This window comes from Phasianus colchicus, chromosome 4 (genome assembly GCF_987193195.1).
Source record: "Phasianus colchicus chromosome 4, bPhaCol1.hap1.1, whole genome shotgun sequence".
Lineage (NCBI taxonomy): Eukaryota > Metazoa > Chordata > Aves > Galliformes > Phasianidae > Phasianus > Phasianus colchicus.
Window position 1 is genome coordinate 20,749,433 of NC_143439.1, and position 19,036 is coordinate 20,768,468.

Genomic DNA, 19,036 nt, shown 5'->3' on the forward strand with positions numbered 1-19,036 from the left:
TGGCAGTAAGCCATTTGCTGCCCAAAGGCTATTCAGAAGCCTCTGGAAATAAATTCTCTGGTTCCCACTGATAGTGAACATTTAATCATTTCTTCAAAGAAGTTTCCACTATCTCCATTGCTGAAGACGTGCCCACATTCACACATACACAGAATAACAAACCACAGATAGAACACCTGCGTGGTACCTGAGTTACATCTAAAGCAGCTTCCAAACAGCAGTTTCCATTAAACCCACAACAAAAAGAATGTTACTTCCTGCTGAGGAAACTTAAATCTGCAGTCAAACTAGGAAGACTCTTCCTTGTTGAGGCACAGATATTTCTGCCAAGTCATGTGTCAATGCGTACCTTCATATTACTCAAAAACTAGAAATAGATCCATAGAATTGCTCAGGTTGGAGAAGACCTTCAATATCAAGTCCAACCGCAACTTAACCATACTGCCCTAACTCTAACAACCCACTGCTCAATCATGTCCCTGAGCACCACATCTAGTTTTTAAATACATCCAGGGATGGTAACTCAACCACCTCCCTGGGAAATACTGCTAAGTACCCCCGAATGAAACTAACAATTATATATCCAGCCTTCGGGCTTCACACACAGCTTTGTGCTGTAGATGACCTAACAGCTGACAACAAATACAGTTGGGATCTCTTTCTACATGAAAAAATAAAAATAAAAATCAGTGAACACGTGCATTATAAGAAAACCCACTTGTGTGTTCTTAGAAAAATTAGCTAGCTGCCTTTTTCTATACTGCATTCTAACACTGAGAAAAAGTACCAGAAACAGTTTGGGAGCAGGAATGAAAGATGAAACAAGACTTATAAAAGGAAAATGTTAACATTCATGGGACCATACCTATATGTATGAAATAAGAGATGCCTTTCTCATGAACTACAGAATCATTCAGAAGTAGTGGATTATTCTGCCTATTACAATTGTTTCCCCCTCTCTAGAAGTTCTGACATCAATGTTATGCACTTGCATCAAGCAACTACCTCTCCCGAATAGAAGGGTCATTGTTTTGTCTCAGAGTAACTACAAAAATATTAATGAGATTTTTAGTTACTGCCAGGAAAATAATGCAGCTGGCATATGTGCCCAGTTTGCTGTTTTAAGACTCATATGAGGATTTTTTCAGTCTTTACGTAGCCTGGATGAGTACACAGTCCAGTTTGCAAGATGAGATTACCTTCTCTCCAAGTAGGCTTCTAACAAGAATCTATTTACTCTCCAATAAGAGTTTCTTAACTAGTTTTCACCTGTTAAAGCAAATGAAGAATATCTGTCAAATCATTAATTTAAAAATGGCAACGTTTTTTGTTTGCCCATTTTTCTTGTTGCAAAAAAATCATTATACTCTCATCAAAAAAGCACTAGCTTATTTTGTCCACAAAATTTGAACATTAGAAGTGCCTATGTACAGACAAAACACCACTTTGTTCGGTTTTTCCCATTCTTTTACAAGTTTTCTGCTTAAATCTAATATAGGATATGAACCAGCACAAGAAGACAATTCCATCTCCAGTGTATTTTTGCCTAAAGCATCCAGCTAGCCAGAAAGATTTTGGGGGAAAAAAAATATATATGTACATACACAATTTCTTTTATTATTTTGATCATATTAGATTGAGCCATATGGCACTACTTAACTACAATAAACAGAGCAGCTGGCTAGCACAATTAATGTAAAGCATATTCACCAGTGATTATTCTTTTCCAAGACAAATTTATTATATTTCAAGTACCATCTCTTATGTTAATTTTATTCATTTTCCCATATATTAAGAGATTCCTTCATATTACAGTTCCAGAGATCAATTTCTAATAATTTCAGATTATTTTTGATGAAATGTCTACTTGCTGGCTCCTCTCTTTGCTATCTCAATTACAGAGTATATTGTATTTCTTTTTATCACGAAAGCAGAGCCCATCCTTGTTGCAAAAATGTTTTCCCTTTCCTCCCTAGCCCCAAAGGGATCTTACACTTTCTTTCATGTTTCTCTTATGCATTAGATTCTGTTCTTCCCATGTAATGCCATGCAATGCCCTGCACTAGTCTTAGGATTGTCATTAAGCATCACATATTTTCTTTTTGTTTTCTTTTGGCTTAGCTGTTTGCTGCAGAGCGCCGTTCCACCCTAGCTACTGGTGAGGGCTCTTCTATAAACAGCAAAACGTGTAATGCTGCCAGGGACTAGAAAGAACATTCAGAGTTAAATCAGTATACTTCTGAAAAGCACTGAATTATATTGGCATGTTCAGCAATATTATGTACAGTACTCCAAACAGAAGAATAAATCTGTAGACTAAAAGTGATCAAAACAATATTTTAATCTTCTGGAAGGGAACCCTTTCCTAAAGGATCTAGTTTTACTAATACTTTTAAATACCACCTTATCACCTTTTGTTTATAGTGAAGTCTCCCACTTACTATTCTTCGTGTATCCATTCCCCTGATTCAGGCTGACTTGTATTAAAAAACAGTTACTTCAATATTAAGTCTATGTCACTGTCTGAATGCATCATTTTTAAATCTTTCCAATCAGCTGCCCTGAACGTGACATACCATTAACAGTAAACAGATTACCTGAATTATGAGGAATGTGAAGTATAGTTATGTCAGCAGGAAAAGGTGTAAAGCTGATAGGAAGACAATATCCTGGCAACTTTAATTCTGACTGTGAAATAGATGGATAGGATCAGACTCAATAAATACAACATCAATAACAACACAGTTTCACAGAAGTTCTGCTCTGTAACTATGATAAAGGAGGAAAAAATACCCCAACTTACAAAGAATGAGAAGCCGAGTCCTACTGAATGCATAGCATACACAATAAGAGAGGCTATGGAGGACACAAAAACATTTCTATTCAATTCTCAGCTTGAAGGACAATTTGAGAAAACTACTTACTGTGTTTCTGTGTTAGTATTTCCCTCTCTCACCAGCAGACGTGTGCAAGTGTGGAGAAATTTGTCAGAATCATTTTGTCAAAGATTTGTAAAGTGCTAGGAAGAGACAAGAAATGTGTAGGGAGTGATAGGATCAGAGGGAATGGCCTGAAGTCACACCAGGGGAGGTTCAGTTTAGGTATTAGGAAATACATCTCCTCAGAAAGAGCAGTGTTGCATTGGCACAGGTTGCTCAGGGAGGTGGTGGAGTCATCATTCCTGGAGGTGTTCAAGAACTGTGTGGACAAGGCATTGAGGGGCACAGCTTAGTGGGATGGTCAGGAGGGATTGGTGGTTGGACTTGATCTCAGAGGTCTTTTCCAACTTAACTGATTCTATGATTTAGCAATGGCAGAAGCTATTCAATCTCTTGGAAACAACAGATGCTATATAGTTTGAAAGAGCCCTTATAAGAGACATCTTCACTCAGTTTGGATTTATGTAAATCTTTTCTTACTCTCTTTGTGACATAGGTACAAGACTGTAACTGAACCCTCACTCCTGATTAAAAGAATTCTATAGCAGAAACTTTGGTAGGTCATTCTTAGTTAATCTATAAGGATGAAATGTGGACAGCACAAGTAAGGCAAAACTGCCAGCACCTCTGAAGTCTAAGTTAGTGCTACAGAGTTTGCAAAAAAAAAAAAAAAAAAAAGTTACTAAATTCAAAGAAAGAGGTAAACTTTGCTTGTTATGAAGTGTATTCAAACCAGTTAAAATTTTATTCTTCACAACATAAAATTATCACTTCTAACACTATGTATCTTATATGGAAATTTTTGTTCTTGTTAGGTGTAAATAAAGAGGTATTGATTCTTGCCACAGGCATTCCAAATGCACTGTCATCGCTTTATCTAAGACACCATTAAACATACAGGTTTGTGGATGCTTGTTTTTAAACTCTGAGAATCAGACTTAGAGCTGGCTACTTTTATACAAACTGAACAAAACTCAAATGTAAAGCAGAAATATTTATTTTGTCTCCTGCTTTTACCTTAAATATCACTACCTGAGACAATTACTGGCTATATCTTCCTTCATAAATTAAAGAAAATGACTTACACTAGACATTTCTTACTATAAGATTCACATTCTGCTTTCATTTTTGGGCACTTGATACTGCAGCATTAAACTGGTTTTTCCTGTTTCATGAAAGTTTCTTTGAGCATTTGCTTAATAAAGAAACCAAGGTATGTTTCTGCTTTAATCATGTATGGCAAATTAACTCCCAAGCAAATGAAAAGTGCTTTCTATATGTTATAATTCACTTGAGCCCTGAAAAAAAGCACTTCAGTTCTATTAACTTGTAAAAACCAAATTTTGAAATGTGCTCCTTAAAAATTATCCTGTATGTATTACCATAAAACCATAGGAATTCTGTAGTAGGACCACTGATGACATATTGTATCCCACAGTCCAAAGAATTATTATAAGTAAATTGGAAAAAAAAAATCATACAAATAGCCTCTAGTAGCTGGTACATTTATTTCAAGTTTGAACTTGCATGAACAGCATCTTCCTCAATGTGTTGACTCCAACAGTGAACTGGAGAGTCCAAACAGCCAGTCAATGAATTTCCCTACTTCTCAGTGCCCATCATTGAATTCTCCCCCCCAAAAGTGACTTTAGTTCATTTTATCACACAAAACTCAACAAACAAGACTCAGTCAACAATACAATCCAAGTTAATGTACTGCTGAAATAATTCTATTTACTGTGTATTGATTGCTATAAAATTAAGTGCATGTTCTTCTTACAATAAGCTTGCAGTCCACAGAACTTAACCATACAGGCAAATAACATTCTACTGTGTTACTGTGCTTTTTCCCTTTGCAACCTAAAAAAGCAATCTTACTTATATTGTTTTATTTCTTAATATTATAGTGTCATTGCTGAGACAAGATGACATCTAAAAATCAATAGTAAAATCATGTCAAAAAAGCCTTAAGGATGCACCAAAGGATTGACTCAGACTTGCAAGTAGTTTTAAATAACAAGGCTAAATTGATGTCACTGCACTCCCTCGGAACAGTTATGGTTATCCATGTAATTGAGGACTTCCAACTCACTAGTGTTAAGAAAACAGAAGCGTACTGCAGTATTTCTCTCTGAGGTATTGTCTTCAATTTTATGCATTTCTGGGAACACTTCTCAGAAATTTGATGTTTAAGGAGATGGTATTATGTGCAAAGAACACACAGAATTGCTACAAATGCTCATATTATTCACAAATTGTTATCATTTCCCTCAGAAATTCAACTAAGTAGCATCTGAAATAAATCAGTCTGCTATGTACTACTGATGTGTCAGCTCACCAGGACCGCAGGACACTTGGGCTAGGCAAGCTATCTAGTGCTTCAGCCTCAAAATTGTGCCTCCTTGATTTGAGCTAGGATTTAATAATTTTTTTCATCTTAGATTGCAGTTCTTAAAGTAATGACATTTGTAATTTTATTTCCATGTTTATATGGTTATAGTTAGCAGAACTTTGTAGTTATCGTTAGGCTTCATTATGTGATGTTGAGAGATACTGAAATAGAAGATATAACTTGTATTTTCAGCCCCTATCTATGAAAATAGATGGTCAGCCTTTTGTTTCATTGAGTCAAAGCCCAACCAAGAAATAACTTGTCATTCACATTCAAAACTTGACTTCAATTTAAGCTAAGCTACCAACATTGACAAAAAAAAAAAAAAAAAAGTAGCTCCTACTTCTAAAATCCCCTTTCAGCAGGGGTATTTCTGCAGGAATCTTCTAAATATGCTACTGGAGAAGCAATGGGAGAGATGAGAGAGAAAAATATGTTCTTAACCCTAAACCTGACATATACAAGGATTATAGAGCTATGTGAGTATACCAATCAAAAAAGATACCAAGTTTACACTACAGGCAGGACCACACTTTAATGAAGAACTACAGAACAGTAGTCAGCAGCAAAGAAATGGGTAAGCCAAGTTTGGAAATAAGACTGGAAAGGAGATCACTGATAAACAGGACCACAAGTGCAGTATCTCAGAAATAATACCTCCTCAAAATTACAGGAGGAGTTAGTATTTCAGCACAGAATTCAGTCTGTGCATGTGCTGGCTTTCTATTTCAAACCCCCTGCCACAGGCAGGCTTGCCAACCATTAGACGAGGATGCCCAGAGCCACATCCAGCCTGGTCTCGAATGCCTCCAGGGATGGGCATCCGCAACCTCTCAGGGCAACCTGTTCCAGTGCACCACCACCCTCTGTGTGAAAGACATTCTCCTAATATCTAACCTAAACCTCCCCTGTCTTAGTTTAAAACTGTTCCCCCTTGTCCTATCAACCCATGTAAACAGTCATTCCCTCTCCTGTTTACATGCTCCCTTCAAGTAATGGAAGGTCACAATGAGGTCTCCCCGGAGCCTTCTCCAAGCTAAACAATCCCAGTTCTCTCAATCTTTCTTTGTAGGAGAGGTGTTCCAGCCCTCTGAGCATCTTAGTGGCCCTCCTCTGGACCTACTCCAAGAGCTCTGCGTCTTTTATGCGCTGGGGATCCCAGGCCTGGACACAGAACTCCAGATGGGGCCTCACAAAAACTAAGTAGAGAGGAACAATCACCTCCCTCTCCCTGCTGGCCATTACCCTTTCAATGCAGCCCAGAACACAGTTGGCCTTCCAGGCTGCAAGCGCACACTGCTGGCTCATGTCCAGCTTCTCATCCATCAGGGCCCCCAAGTCCTTCTCCGCAGGACTGTTCTTAAGGAGTTCTTCCCCCAGTCTGTATAAATACCTGGGATTGCCCCGGCTCCTTGCACGGGCCCACTTCTCCAGCATGTCCAGGTCCCTCTGGATGGCTTCCAATGTATCAACTGCACCACTCACCTTGGTGTCGTCTGTGAACTTGCTGAGGGTGTACTCAATGCCACTGTTTACATCATTGATAAAGATGTTGAAGAGCACTGGTCCAAGAGTGACCCTTGGGGAACATCAGTTGTGACAAGGCTCCACTCAGACATAGAACCATTATTCACAACCCTCTGGTGGTGACCAGCCAACCAATTCTTAATCCATCAAACAGTCCATCCTTTAAATCCATACCTCTCCAATTTAGAGAGAAGGATGTAGTGAGGGACCAGAGGCTTTGCAGAAGTCCATGTAGATGACATCCATCACCCGTCCCCTGTCCACCGATGCTGTCACTCTATCACAGAAGGCCACCAGTTCGATCAGGCACAATCTGCCCTTGGTGAAGCTACGCTGGCTGTCTGAAATCACCTCTTCATCTCATATGTGCCTTAAAATGGTAACCAGGAGGACCTGCTCCATGATCTTGCCAGGCACAGAGGTGAGGCTCACCAGCCTGTAGTTCCCGGGGTCATCCTCTCTCCCTTTCTTGAAAATAAGAGTAACATTTCCCTTTTTCCAGTCATGGGGTCTTTCACCAGACAGCCATGATTTTTCAGATATGATGGAGAGCTGCTCGGCAACCACATCAGCCATCTCTCTCAGAACCCTGGGATGCATATCAACCGGCCCCATGGACTTATATACATTCAGTTTCATGAGGAGACCTCAGGCATGTTCTACTTCACACTGGGATGGAATCCACTCCTCTCACCCACACCTACAGCTTCATGGCCCTGGCAGATGTGGGGAGTCTGACCACCAGTAAAGACTGAGGTGAGGCACTTATTGAGCGCCTCAGCTTTTTCCATGTCTGAGGAAGCCAGTTCTCCACCCTCATTTATCAGAGTGGGAATACTCTCCTTCATCTGTCTTATCCTGTCTATGTAACTGTAGAACCCCTTATTATTATTTTTCATATCCCTTGCTAAATTCAGTTGCCATACCTACACACCTAAGCACCTCCAGGGAGTGGCAGTTTGAACATGGCAGCAGTAGCTCTGTTTAGAGTAAGAATGCAACTCTGTCTGTGGAATAGTCTACTTTTTTTTTTTTTTTTTAATTATTTTTGCTTTATAAACGATCGTAAGCTCTGCTTACGCAGAGGGGGAGGCAGCCTCTTGCGGGGCTGGGGAGCATCCTGGGTGTTGTTGGCCCTCCTCTTTTTGGGGCGCTGGGTACTCCTAGAGGAGCGCTTCCTGCCCCAGCTGGGAGTGGAGCGCCTGCGACTGTAGCCCTGGGCACTGGGCCCTGCTGCCTCCTGCCCTGGTTGCACGAAGGGCTGCTCCTGCTCCCCAGAGCTGGGTACGGAGGGGAGCTTATGATCATCCCCATGGGGAACCCCGCTTAATGTGCCAGGGAGCTCCTGCACGTCTGGATCTGCAGAGGTGCTGGCAGGTGAGGAGCTGGGGGTGAGAGTCGTCTGTGAAGAGGCAGCTATGGGGCTGTCCTCCAGCTCCTGGGCAGTTCCATCATCCTCAAGACCCCGTAGCCTCCGGGCCTCCTGGCTGCACCGGCTGATAATGGTGTCTATGAGCCAGACAATGAGTGGCAGGGCAATGGATCCCATGCTGGGCTCTATACACTGGAGCATGGCATCCCTGTCTGGCCCCAGCTGACATAAGCAACACAGGAAGAGGCTCTCCGCTGATCGGACCTGCCACCAGTTGATCCCAGGGATGGAAGAGAGCTTTTGGTGCAGGGAGGGCAGCACAGGGTTGAGGATGCTGTGTTGCTCCCTGAACAGCGCTGCCCACTCCTGTGGCAAGAGGCCTCCCACTCTCTCTCTCAGTTCTGGCCCTGCACCCCTCTGCTCAGGTGGCAGCAGCAGGGAGGATGGAGCCACAGTGCCAGCAGGGACAGTGCTGGTGCTATCATGAAAGCTGGCAGGTACTGGCACTGCAGGCGGGGAGACAACACATTCTATGTATTGTTTGTCTCCCCACACAGAAACCTTGATGGTCTTCATAGCAATCCTGCAGAGTGGGCAGCTGGCTCTCAGCCTTGCCCATCGCTGGATGCAGCCAAGGCAGAACAAATGGTTACATGGGGTCGTAGTCGCAATGTCTTGTCGCACCTCGCGGCAGATAGGACACATCCATTCCTCTGTTGCAGCCATGGTCTTCTCGCTGCTGCAGGTGGGGAGAGCAGAGGGTGACAAGCTGCTCTCCTTCGCCAGTGCTGCAGTGGTAGTGTCATGCATTGCAAGAGGAAGAGAGGTCACAGTCACTCAGCCATCCCAAGCCACAATGAAGACATACCTCAGTCCCTCAGCAGGAAGTCCTCCTGGCCCTACAACAGGGTCACATGCTTCCCACCAGATTCCCACCACTAGACTCCCCATGGCTACCCCAGGGATGTGTCCCTGCACCGCTCACCTCTGCTGCTGCAAGCACGTCCTGCTGGGTCCCAGCTGCCCGCGCGGGGCAGGGCCAGGGAAATGAGTGATGCTGTGCGGATGGACACTGAGAGCTGCTGCAAGCAGTCACAGGCACAACCCAGCACAGCACAAAGTCTCGCTTAACCTCCAAGCTTCACAGTAACGCTCAGCACAATCCAGGAACAAGCCAGACTGAGCCAGGTTCTGCCAGTGCCTCAACACAAGCAGTGACAGCTGCGCACACACACACAATCTCTTGCCTGCTGGTGTCACAGCCTCTTGCTTGGTGACATCATTTGGGTCATCACACGCACCCGTAGTCTACCACTAAACCTGGCCTGTCCAGCCTGTGTCCCTGGACAGTCATGAACGCAGCCCCACAGGATCATAAACTTTTAACATTATGTAATTTTTAGAGATTTTATTTTTCTTTAATGAGCCAATTGTGTGAAGCTCAAGTGCGGACTGCGTAGATAACAACAGGATGCTGTGGAGGGCAGGGCTAAGCCCCTTCACACGTTCACCACACACACAATCAAATCAAAACCTACATGCATTGCACATTATATGAGCTTGTGCCATTTGGCGAGGAAAACGTAGTGATTGCCAATAATAATATTTCAACCCACCTACACCTACGTGTGCCTGTGAAGACACGCCTTTCTTTTTATTAAGCATACATGTTAGTTTTCTTATTTGTTAAATTTGTGCTTCTGTTATTCTTATAAATAATGTAATAAGTCAACACGCTCCCTTAAGAACAGAACACCAAAAAAAACTGTAATTGAAAAATATTTCCTTGCCAACACTGATAATTAGTCACCAGCAAAGATCTAACATAAAACTTGTGCATTGTTTTGCCTATGGACAGATACAAAAGAATACACCAACATTATTAGCTATGTAGCTGCCTACTGATATATCACAGCCTCTAATAACACCTTTACACACCATATTCACTAAAACAATCAGTGCAAAGTTCCACTTGAATGAAGTGGCATAATCTGATTGCCAACAGATCAAAGCTTAGAAACATGAGGGAAGAGCTTAACCCCTAGCTTTCAAACACTTCAGTTGCTTTGCATATTTCTAAGAATCAAGGTATATTAGTAGTTACTCAAGCCTGGAAAGCAGAGCTGGTACTGTTCATGCTTCAAAGAATAATTCAACCTGAAGTTGATAGTGCTTATTCGACATACTCATAATGTGTTGAGGGGAGCAGAGAACAACACATCAGCATACTAGCTTTTCAAACAGTGCTAGACAACCACCTGCTCTTAATAACTTACACTAATACTTACTAATTGTAATAAGCTATTACAAATCAGACTTGGCAAGAGGTGTTTATAGCTCTGTTATTACAGACTTGAACCAAAGTTCTTGAGACCCATTCTCATGGTACTCAAGAGAAGGCCACACTAGTGCTAAATATACTGGGAGAATCACCTGTTTTGACCTGCTGGCTATGCCGTGTTAAATGCATCCCAAAATACAGTTTGCATTCCTGACTGCTAGGGCATGCTGCTGGCTCATGCTGAGCCTACTGTCAACCAACACTCCCAGCTCCTTTTCTGCTGAGCTGCCCTCCAGCTGTTTGTCTCCCTGCCTGCGCCTCTCTGGCATTACACCATCCCAGCAGCAGAACACAGTATCTCTGCTGAATTTCATAACAGTGTTCTGTTTTATACAGACCCCTCTGCAAGGCTTCTTGTCCCTCCAGGGAGTCAACAGCACCTCTCAGATTAGTATCGTCAACAAAGTAGCTGAGGATGCATTCCACTCCCTGAGGATGCTCAGGCAGCATACCCCTAAGTGAGGGTTATTGGCTTAAACTTAGAGCCATACTCACTGAAGTATATTGTTTTTGACAGCTTAAAATAACGTGGAGTAAGATTGCTTCTTAATCCAAAGTAAATTATGCCAGTAACAGAGTATTGCATTAAATGTAGACCAGAGCATTTAGCACTTCACAAATCTGAACTCCAGCTTTCATCCATCTTCCTTCCCCAAAACATACATACAGATCTCGCAGCCACAAAGCTTTCCCTACAAGCCTTGAAGAATTACATACCTGCCACTCCTCCATCAGGCATTCTGAATCACTAACCACTGCCCTTTAAATTACACTTTTTTTTTAAATTGTTACCCATTGAGAAATATTCAGTGTTCTTCTGTCCTTTAGAAATCACACACTGCACTGTCCTGTGAGGAGCACTGAAATACCTCTCATATTCAGAGAGAGCAGGCAGGAGGAAAAGAGAAGTTTATGCTTTGTCTCACTGAAGAGTCACCATAATCTGCCACCACCGAACACTCACTCATGTAGTTTAGGCTGAATTTGAGCTATGAAAAAATCTAGCACTATAACAAACGCGACAGACAAACCAGGAAATAACAAAATGAACATAATGTTAAGATTTTGGGGTTAAAACCCAAGAGGTTTAAACAATCAGAAGCTTGAAAATCAATACAAGAAGTAATCGAGAAAGTCAAGACCTGAATGTTCGCGTTAGCAAATCTCAGAAAAAAAATTAAGAAGAATCTGCTTTCTGCAGTCAGCATTCCAATGAATCCAGTGTGCTGGTCAAGTACATCAGGATTTGCAGTACCAAAAGGTGGGGTCCCACCCCCACCCTACACACTCAAGGTTTACATACATGCCTGACTGCATGAACTTATACTGTGTGAACTCCAAGTCGGTGTTTCTGTTCCTTTCGTACAGATGCTGATTTTCTAATAACCATCCTATGAGGGAATTATCACTGCCAGTGTACTCAGTTTTGTAAAGCTTTGTGAAGGCATTTTGATATATATATAAAGGATTAAATATTTCCGAATTATTTGGTTGGCTTACCAAATTTATTCAAGGGCTCTGTTCTTACTTCATTCTTCCACCTAACAACTCTGCATGTCTTGAAATATATTCTAACATAAGCAGAACAGACTAATTGAGTATGCTTTAGGGTAAAAATGTGAAATAACTGGCTACAAATTGATCTTGCAACCTCAAGAAAATCTTCCTCCTTGCCCCTTGTCTTTTATCAGCCTCAGCTCCTGTGCACAGAGACTATAACCAATATGGATTGGTAAGAACAGAAAGTAATCAGATCATTCTGACTCAAAACTCAAACCGGTTTTGTTAAAAGGAAGATGTTGACTAACCAGAGGACAATTGTGGACCAAAGAAAGGAAGACTAGAACAGTATCATCAAATAAATGCTCGTATTAAAATGGTACAAGTAAATCCCATCCAGCCACTCAGACCTCTAAATTTTAAGGAAAAAAAATATTTTCTTTCAAAATACTCCTCACAGAAAAGAAAAGTGCTCCATTGCTTTTAACACTGAACTGCTTCCTTTATGCTCTTGGACATATTCAATATTTGTGCAGAAAAACCTAGGATCCTTAATATTGGATTAAGGAATTACGTGCAGTGGGATTTGCAGCCTTTTTCATTTTCTCACTCCTATCACACCAGTATTTACTGAGTTGAAGTGAGCTGGAGGCAAGTTCAATTTCCATTTCTGCTCAGGGGAGTGATTAAATTCAGCTGATGCTGAGAAAGTCAGCGCAATGAATATGGCAAGTATTGGCTGCCAAACCTATGAGGAAGGATTAGTACCAGACACACAGCTACCAAAAGAAAACAACAGCAAAGAAAGCCTAGTTAAAGAAATAAAAAAAAAAAAAAAAGGAAATGGAAAATAAATCTTCTAAGAAGAAAAAAAAACAAGACACTATAAGCAGGAAAAAAACATATTAAACTCAATTATATATTTCAATACTATAGAATATTCTAAGAGTAAAATTTTAGATTCAGAGTATTCTGTGGGCATCCAACCTTTTGGTTTGTGTGGGCCACACTGAGTGAGCAGGAATCGTCTTGGGCCATATCTATGAAAGTTGCTCCAAAAGTAATGCCTCCTATATATTTCCATGGAAACTACAACTGATATACAGAGCACAATAACACTGTTTAATAGAGCAAATTCTCAGTTATAAAACACTCTGTTTCAACAGTCACCACTGTTAGCTCTGCATTTTTGCCAGCAATGAACAGGAGCCTGCGTGCTGTACTCATAACAATCTGTACCAGCGGAGGTGATCCACTGCTGCTGTTACCACTGCTGAAATGCACCACCCACCACCTCACTGTGCTCACACCCACTGCTTGGTCTACAGCAATGTTCAGCAAGTCTCGATGAATGTCAGTGTAATTTTTTAGGAATGGATGAATTTTGAGTTGGACTGTTTTTGAAAGATACAAGCAGGTCTTCTAGAAGTGCGGGCTGCTAACTTAAGTAAGCCTGGGGAATAAAAACAGGCCCAGAATTATCAAAAGAACTCTCTTATTAAACAGAGATTTTGCAAACACTTCTTATTCTATGATTTCGAGTTAGTGGGAAAAAATAAAAATGAATAATCTTCTAATTAAGCTGAATTACTCATTAAAACAATGTCAAATATAATCATATAAATATCAACAGAAAAATTCATCTCAAATCGCACAGGATTATTTATTTAAAATCAGTTCTGTTTGATAAATAAGCACTCACAGAGAGCATGTGGATTAATCCCTGCTTTCAAGAATGTTTTCATACACAATTAATTTACCATTAGCTCTGAGCATCTGGGAACCTTGGAGCTCATATGTAAATGCCTTGACTTTAGCAAGGTCTGTTGGATACTCCACCCTCCCAAGTGTGTTTGTTCTGCCAGCTCCTTTGAAAATTTACAGTGAAAGCTATCCTGTATTACCACCATCCTATATGCCTTGAACACTTGATGCCCGAGGATCTACCCATTTCATGTGCCAATTGGATCACACCACGTTTGGGCTTTTTTGCCTAAAGATCACAGCCAAAATCATAACAATGGCCACCAGTAATTTATATTCCCAACAGAAACAGTGATTAATGGCTTGTAGCAGAAAACTGTACATCAAGATACCAAGGAAACTGGCAAACTTCAGACAACAGCTGTTCTTCATGGGCAGCAGCACACTGTTGCAGAAAATCAGCACAGCTCTTAATCTGATATCTACATATGCTTCTCTGTGGAGGTGAAATCATTCCCACAAATAGTTTTTACCAGTAGAACCGTGCTATTGATTGGCTTACCTGCCTGAAGCAGTATTTATGAATTACAGTTTCATTTTTTACTTTTTAGTTTTTCATTTAAACAAATCTGCACAGAAGGGGGAAAAAAAAAAAAACAGAAAAAAAAAAAAACAAGCAAAGCAAAACATACAGTTTCCCCTTCCATATGGCCAATGACAACACTGGCATCTTTACACAAAGATCTGAGATTCTCTGAATATTGTGGCACTTCTTTTTTCTCCATTAATGCCTCTGTTGAGCTAACCTGTGTATAGTCCCCATGTCCCTACATAGCACTGCCACATCACTGCTTCAGTACATCTAAGTAGCTTTGCATTAGTATAACTGTGCAAGTAACTGCAGTGGATAGTTCCACTGATCCAAAGCAGTTCCCAGTGCTGGAAGTCAGCGATTGAATTTTATGATCTCTTGGATTTCATTCTTACTTTGGGAGATGCCTGTCACTGGAGGATGTTGCTATTACATCCTCAGCAGGAAAACTAACAATCTAGAATTTAATGACCAAAAGACATTTCTATCACCAGGGAAACTCCCACGTGAGATCTCTATTCTTTCTTGCCACGTAAGAGGTAACAAGATGGAATTGTACTCCTCTACAGATGGCCTGAATACCTGCTAAAAGACCAATCACTGGAGCCAGTGCGACTGCACTGAGTGCTGTACTCTCTTGTACTCTTTGATCCAGTTCAGTAAGAGTTATCATGCTGCTAGTTTTCAGGGAAAAAAAAATAATTTCAGAAGTTTAGAATATCAATTAATGGATTTTTTTTTTTTTGCCCAGAATGAGTGAAATTGTACTTCACATTAGGCTACAGTGCCTCTCAAAAGTTAGACTTGAAGATACATGAAACACATTGACCCGCACAATGCAAAATCTCTTGTATGAAGGAAACAGAGTTTGTTATAGTGTTTATGCACTTTCTAAACCCCACCAAACTGTTCCTGCCATAGAGATCGAGTGTGTTACAAGAACACCCCACATGCTCACAAAGATGCCAGTCGCAACAGCAACTTGGAGAAGTTCCAGCACACTGTAAGACAGGTTGGTGATACCATTTGCTTGGATACTGGCATCCAAAAATAAAGCCAATACACCTGTAATCACAGGTGCTGCAATAACCCCATGGCAGAATTGAAAGAGCTCCTTGATATTGCACACAGGGCCACCTGAGAAATACTTAATAAAAAAAAGTTAGCTCCCTGATAGATACAGCATTCCTAGCTGCTTTCTGTATGAACTTCAGAAGTACAACTTTGCAGAAATGTTACTACCCTCCCCTGCAATTCAACTCGCTCTCTCCCCAAAACTGATTTTCATCTCTCTCCATTTTGCCTCTCATTTGTCTCTTAGCAGAAGACACGTAGATTACATATCCTAATTGTGCAACTCATGTCATTAAAGAAATCGTATCTGCTCTTTCTAGGAGGTTGATTGAACAACTGGCCTCTGATAAGGCTGCTACAGCATCAACATTTGTGATATTCAATCAGCTAATAAGCAAATGCTCCTACTGATGCACATTATTTACAAGTGGGTGAAGCACAGAGCTTGTAACTTTCATTTAGTTTTTTATTTGTTTTCAAATTGCAGAACTCATTCACTCATAGATGAATCACCACACATTTTTTAATCTAGAATTAGAATTATCTGACTGAGTGCTACAGAAGATAATTATAATTATAGTATACTTTTAGTTACTTTTAGGAGACTCAAGTCTTTCATATAAATAGAGCAGGAGACTTGTTGCCCTAGATGCTGCTCTTTCACATACAGAAAATGGGCAGTGCCCAATGTTGGGTAAACATACAGAGTGAATGCAGCAAAGTCAGGAATGGATAGTGTAGGCACATATTCGAATTCACTACAAATCCAGACATAAAACAACACACACACACACAAACAATCACTAAAATAAAGGCTGCTATATGATACATGACAAGCAAACAGTCTCTCTTGTAACTAATTACTGTTGCATTTATTGTTGAGTGTATTAAATGGAAACTGAATACTGCAGACAAATTGACCTGTGGTCCTTCAGTTTCAGGATTCATGTGATTTGTTTACTGTGCATTTGTTAAAGTATTTTTCATTCTATCCCCAAAAGATAGCAGTAGAAAAATCTCTTAAGAAAGAATTTTAAAAGCCCTTCTTATAGATGAAGATGAAAAATTTCCATCAGCTCAAGTATTTGATAAACAGAAGCTAATGAACAATTACTTAACATCATCACAAGTGTCAGTCCTAAAGTAATAGTGCTTCATTAATATGTGTGCCCTGAGTCATCTCCCAGACGGATGAATCACAAATAGCAGATTCCCTTCATTGCCAAACTAGTGATTGAATTATATTCACAGTTCTGTTAAAAATATAGGACTGACATGACATCTCCTGCAGTTAATTCAGATCAATTAATTGTTAAACACAATTAAATGAGTCAGGAGGGAGGTTTTTAACTGATGTTTACATTAGGATTTAATAAAATAATGGAGATAAGTAAATGCAGCACTTACAGAGAAGTTGGGGGATGATTTGAACAGCAATGCTTATATATCTCAGGTGAGACATAAAATAACTTTAAGAAAACTAATGTTTTCCTCTCATTCTCTACTTTCACATACTTACTGATTTAATAGATTCCATCACATGTGATTTATATTATTCAGGTACTGGATCTTTTGCTATTAATTACAACAGATCCATTATGTTCTCCCATCATTGAGCAATAACTGCTCCAAAATCCTATCACTTCACTTTACTGCCTGTTTACAGAAATAAATATATTACTAGAAGAAACTCACTATTTGGAATGTGCACACCTGCACACCACCTAACCAGAGAAATCAGTTCTACACATTTTTTCTCCTATACAGATTGCCTTTCCTTTAAATCCCAGAGGCAGAAGAAGTCTATCCGGCTGAAACTGAGAAGAGTATAAATCAGAAATAGTCAGAGTTCTGTTCTTTCTCTCTGTTAAACTCACCACGATTTTGCCTTTAAATGCCTTTAAATCTTTCTGGACTGCGTCTCAGAAACCTATGAAGAAAATCTTTGCATTCTCTCTTGCAGTTACAGCTTAGCCAGGAAGCTCTGGTTCAGAAAACTTGGTTTAGGAACACATCTGCAATTCCAGCCTCTTTCAAGAACAGAACCTTTGCAAATGAAATGATTTTTACCTTTAACTGCTGAATTTTAGATGCAGCATTTTGTTTCTTCTGGCACACCATTACCCAAATCTGTTTGTCTTCCTTGAGAATTAATGAACTTGTGTGACAGCAAGTGGTCCCACAGTCTGTTGACAATTCTTAAACTTAAATGCTTATCTCAAAATACTTTTTCTGTCACTTTCAAAATTAGAATATATGGCAAAAATTAGAAGGGAAGAAGATAGCAAGATAGCATCGAGAAATATTGAAAGCTCCAGACACGTAACTGGAGATTTTCAAGCAGCAAAAGCCTGCAGAGTTTTACAGATTGCAATAAAACTGGGTTGATTAAAAAATAGCTGAGAATAGCCTCATAATTACAATTGTATCCATTTAAAAAGTAGCACGAATATTTCACTTCTTCTCATCTGTGTAAAAAAATAAAAATAAAAAGCCTTTACAGTTACAAATGACGTTCAGTTAAATACAATACTTTCAAATAACGACGCATTAAGGAATATTTTTTCTGTTGTTAAAATGCGTTTTTCTCTTTGTCCCATAATTCTGGCAGCAATTTGACTAGAATGAAAACTGGCCAGGTATCAGAATGACTTTTCTGTTAACCCTGGAAATAAACATTAAAAGTATCAAACCAGGGCAAAAGCTCATTTGTGACATTACTGCACTTGTTGCATCTGTGTGGAACAGGGGAAAGACGTCTCCACTAACTGAGCACTCCCCAGCAGGAAGTTCAGTGATAATCTTTCATTCCCCTCCTAGCCTCCCTCCCAAGGTGAGTGCGCTCATCTCATTCAGAGTTCACAGACACTGAGTTAAGAACTCTCAAAGTCACTGAAGGATGATTTCCACCATCAGGAGGAAGAGATAGAAAGGAAGACAGATGTGAGGTAAATTAAGTTATAGCATATGCTTAGAGGGAAAAAAAAAAACACCATGGTATCAGCTGCATATGCAAGACAAACCCACAGCTATAGAGATTGCTCAGAAAGAAAAAAAAAAACACTATAAATGGAACAAGTAAGGCTTAGGGAAGAAACTTCTGGAAGAGATTCAGAATTTTGGAAACAGTATGGTTCCCAGAAGTAACTCAAAGATCTACATATCTTGCATATTTGCAAGGCTTCCTATTACTATCTCCTGATTTACAGTCTGAAATCCTATAAAAATGTAAGGATCAAGAATCTGAAAACTCATCAAAGATGAAGACTTCTCTATAAAAACCTTTCCCCACACGCAAGTTTTTTTATTTTTTTCATAGAATTTCAGAGTTAGGCTGATGAAGAGAAAGACAACGTAAACTTTTCCATGTTCAACCGTAGCCAAATTTTGTGAGAGCTATCTCACAACAATCCAGTAGGTATATTGCCGACTTTAATTATTCATGTTTAACATTCTGGTTAATAAATTATTGAATAAATAGGAAGAGGGAATGGTTGATGAGGAATCCATGGGAAGAATTGTTGAATTAATCATTCTACAAAGGTCAGTACAGGCTTTATATACCATTTCTATAAAGCACACAGTGGATTGAAGG

General features: G+C 40.1%; 1 protein-coding gene and 1 long non-coding RNA gene across 6 annotated transcripts in view; both read right to left on the minus strand.

Moving 5' to 3' along the window:
* The window catches only part of LOC116238112 (uncharacterized), a 211,543-nt gene that overhangs the window by 178,058 nt on the left and 14,449 nt on the right, over positions 1-19,036 (minus strand). The window lies entirely within an intron of this gene.
* LOC116238107 (uncharacterized) lies at positions 6,077-9,932 on the minus strand. Of its 2 annotated transcripts, XM_031607633.2 has the most exons (2): positions 9,216-9,932; positions 6,077-9,018 (listed from the first exon to the last, which is right to left on the minus strand). In XM_031607633.2, exon 2 carries the CDS (start codon positions 8,954-8,956, stop codon positions 7,901-7,903), a length of 1,056 nt encoding a protein of 351 aa, XP_031463493.2. In that variant the 5' UTR covers positions 8,957-9,018; positions 9,216-9,932; the 3' UTR covers positions 6,077-7,900. The 2 variants fall into 2 exon arrangements, with proteins under 2 accessions (XP_031463493.2, XP_089996191.1); XM_090140065.1 differs by having other exon boundaries at positions 6,077-9,932.

What these genes read in the sequence shown, in the direction of transcription:
- LOC116238107 (XM_090140065.1), bottom strand. Translation starts at nt 9,040, where the DNA reads ATGCATGACACTACCACTGCAGCACTGGCGAAGGAGAGCAGCTTGTCA.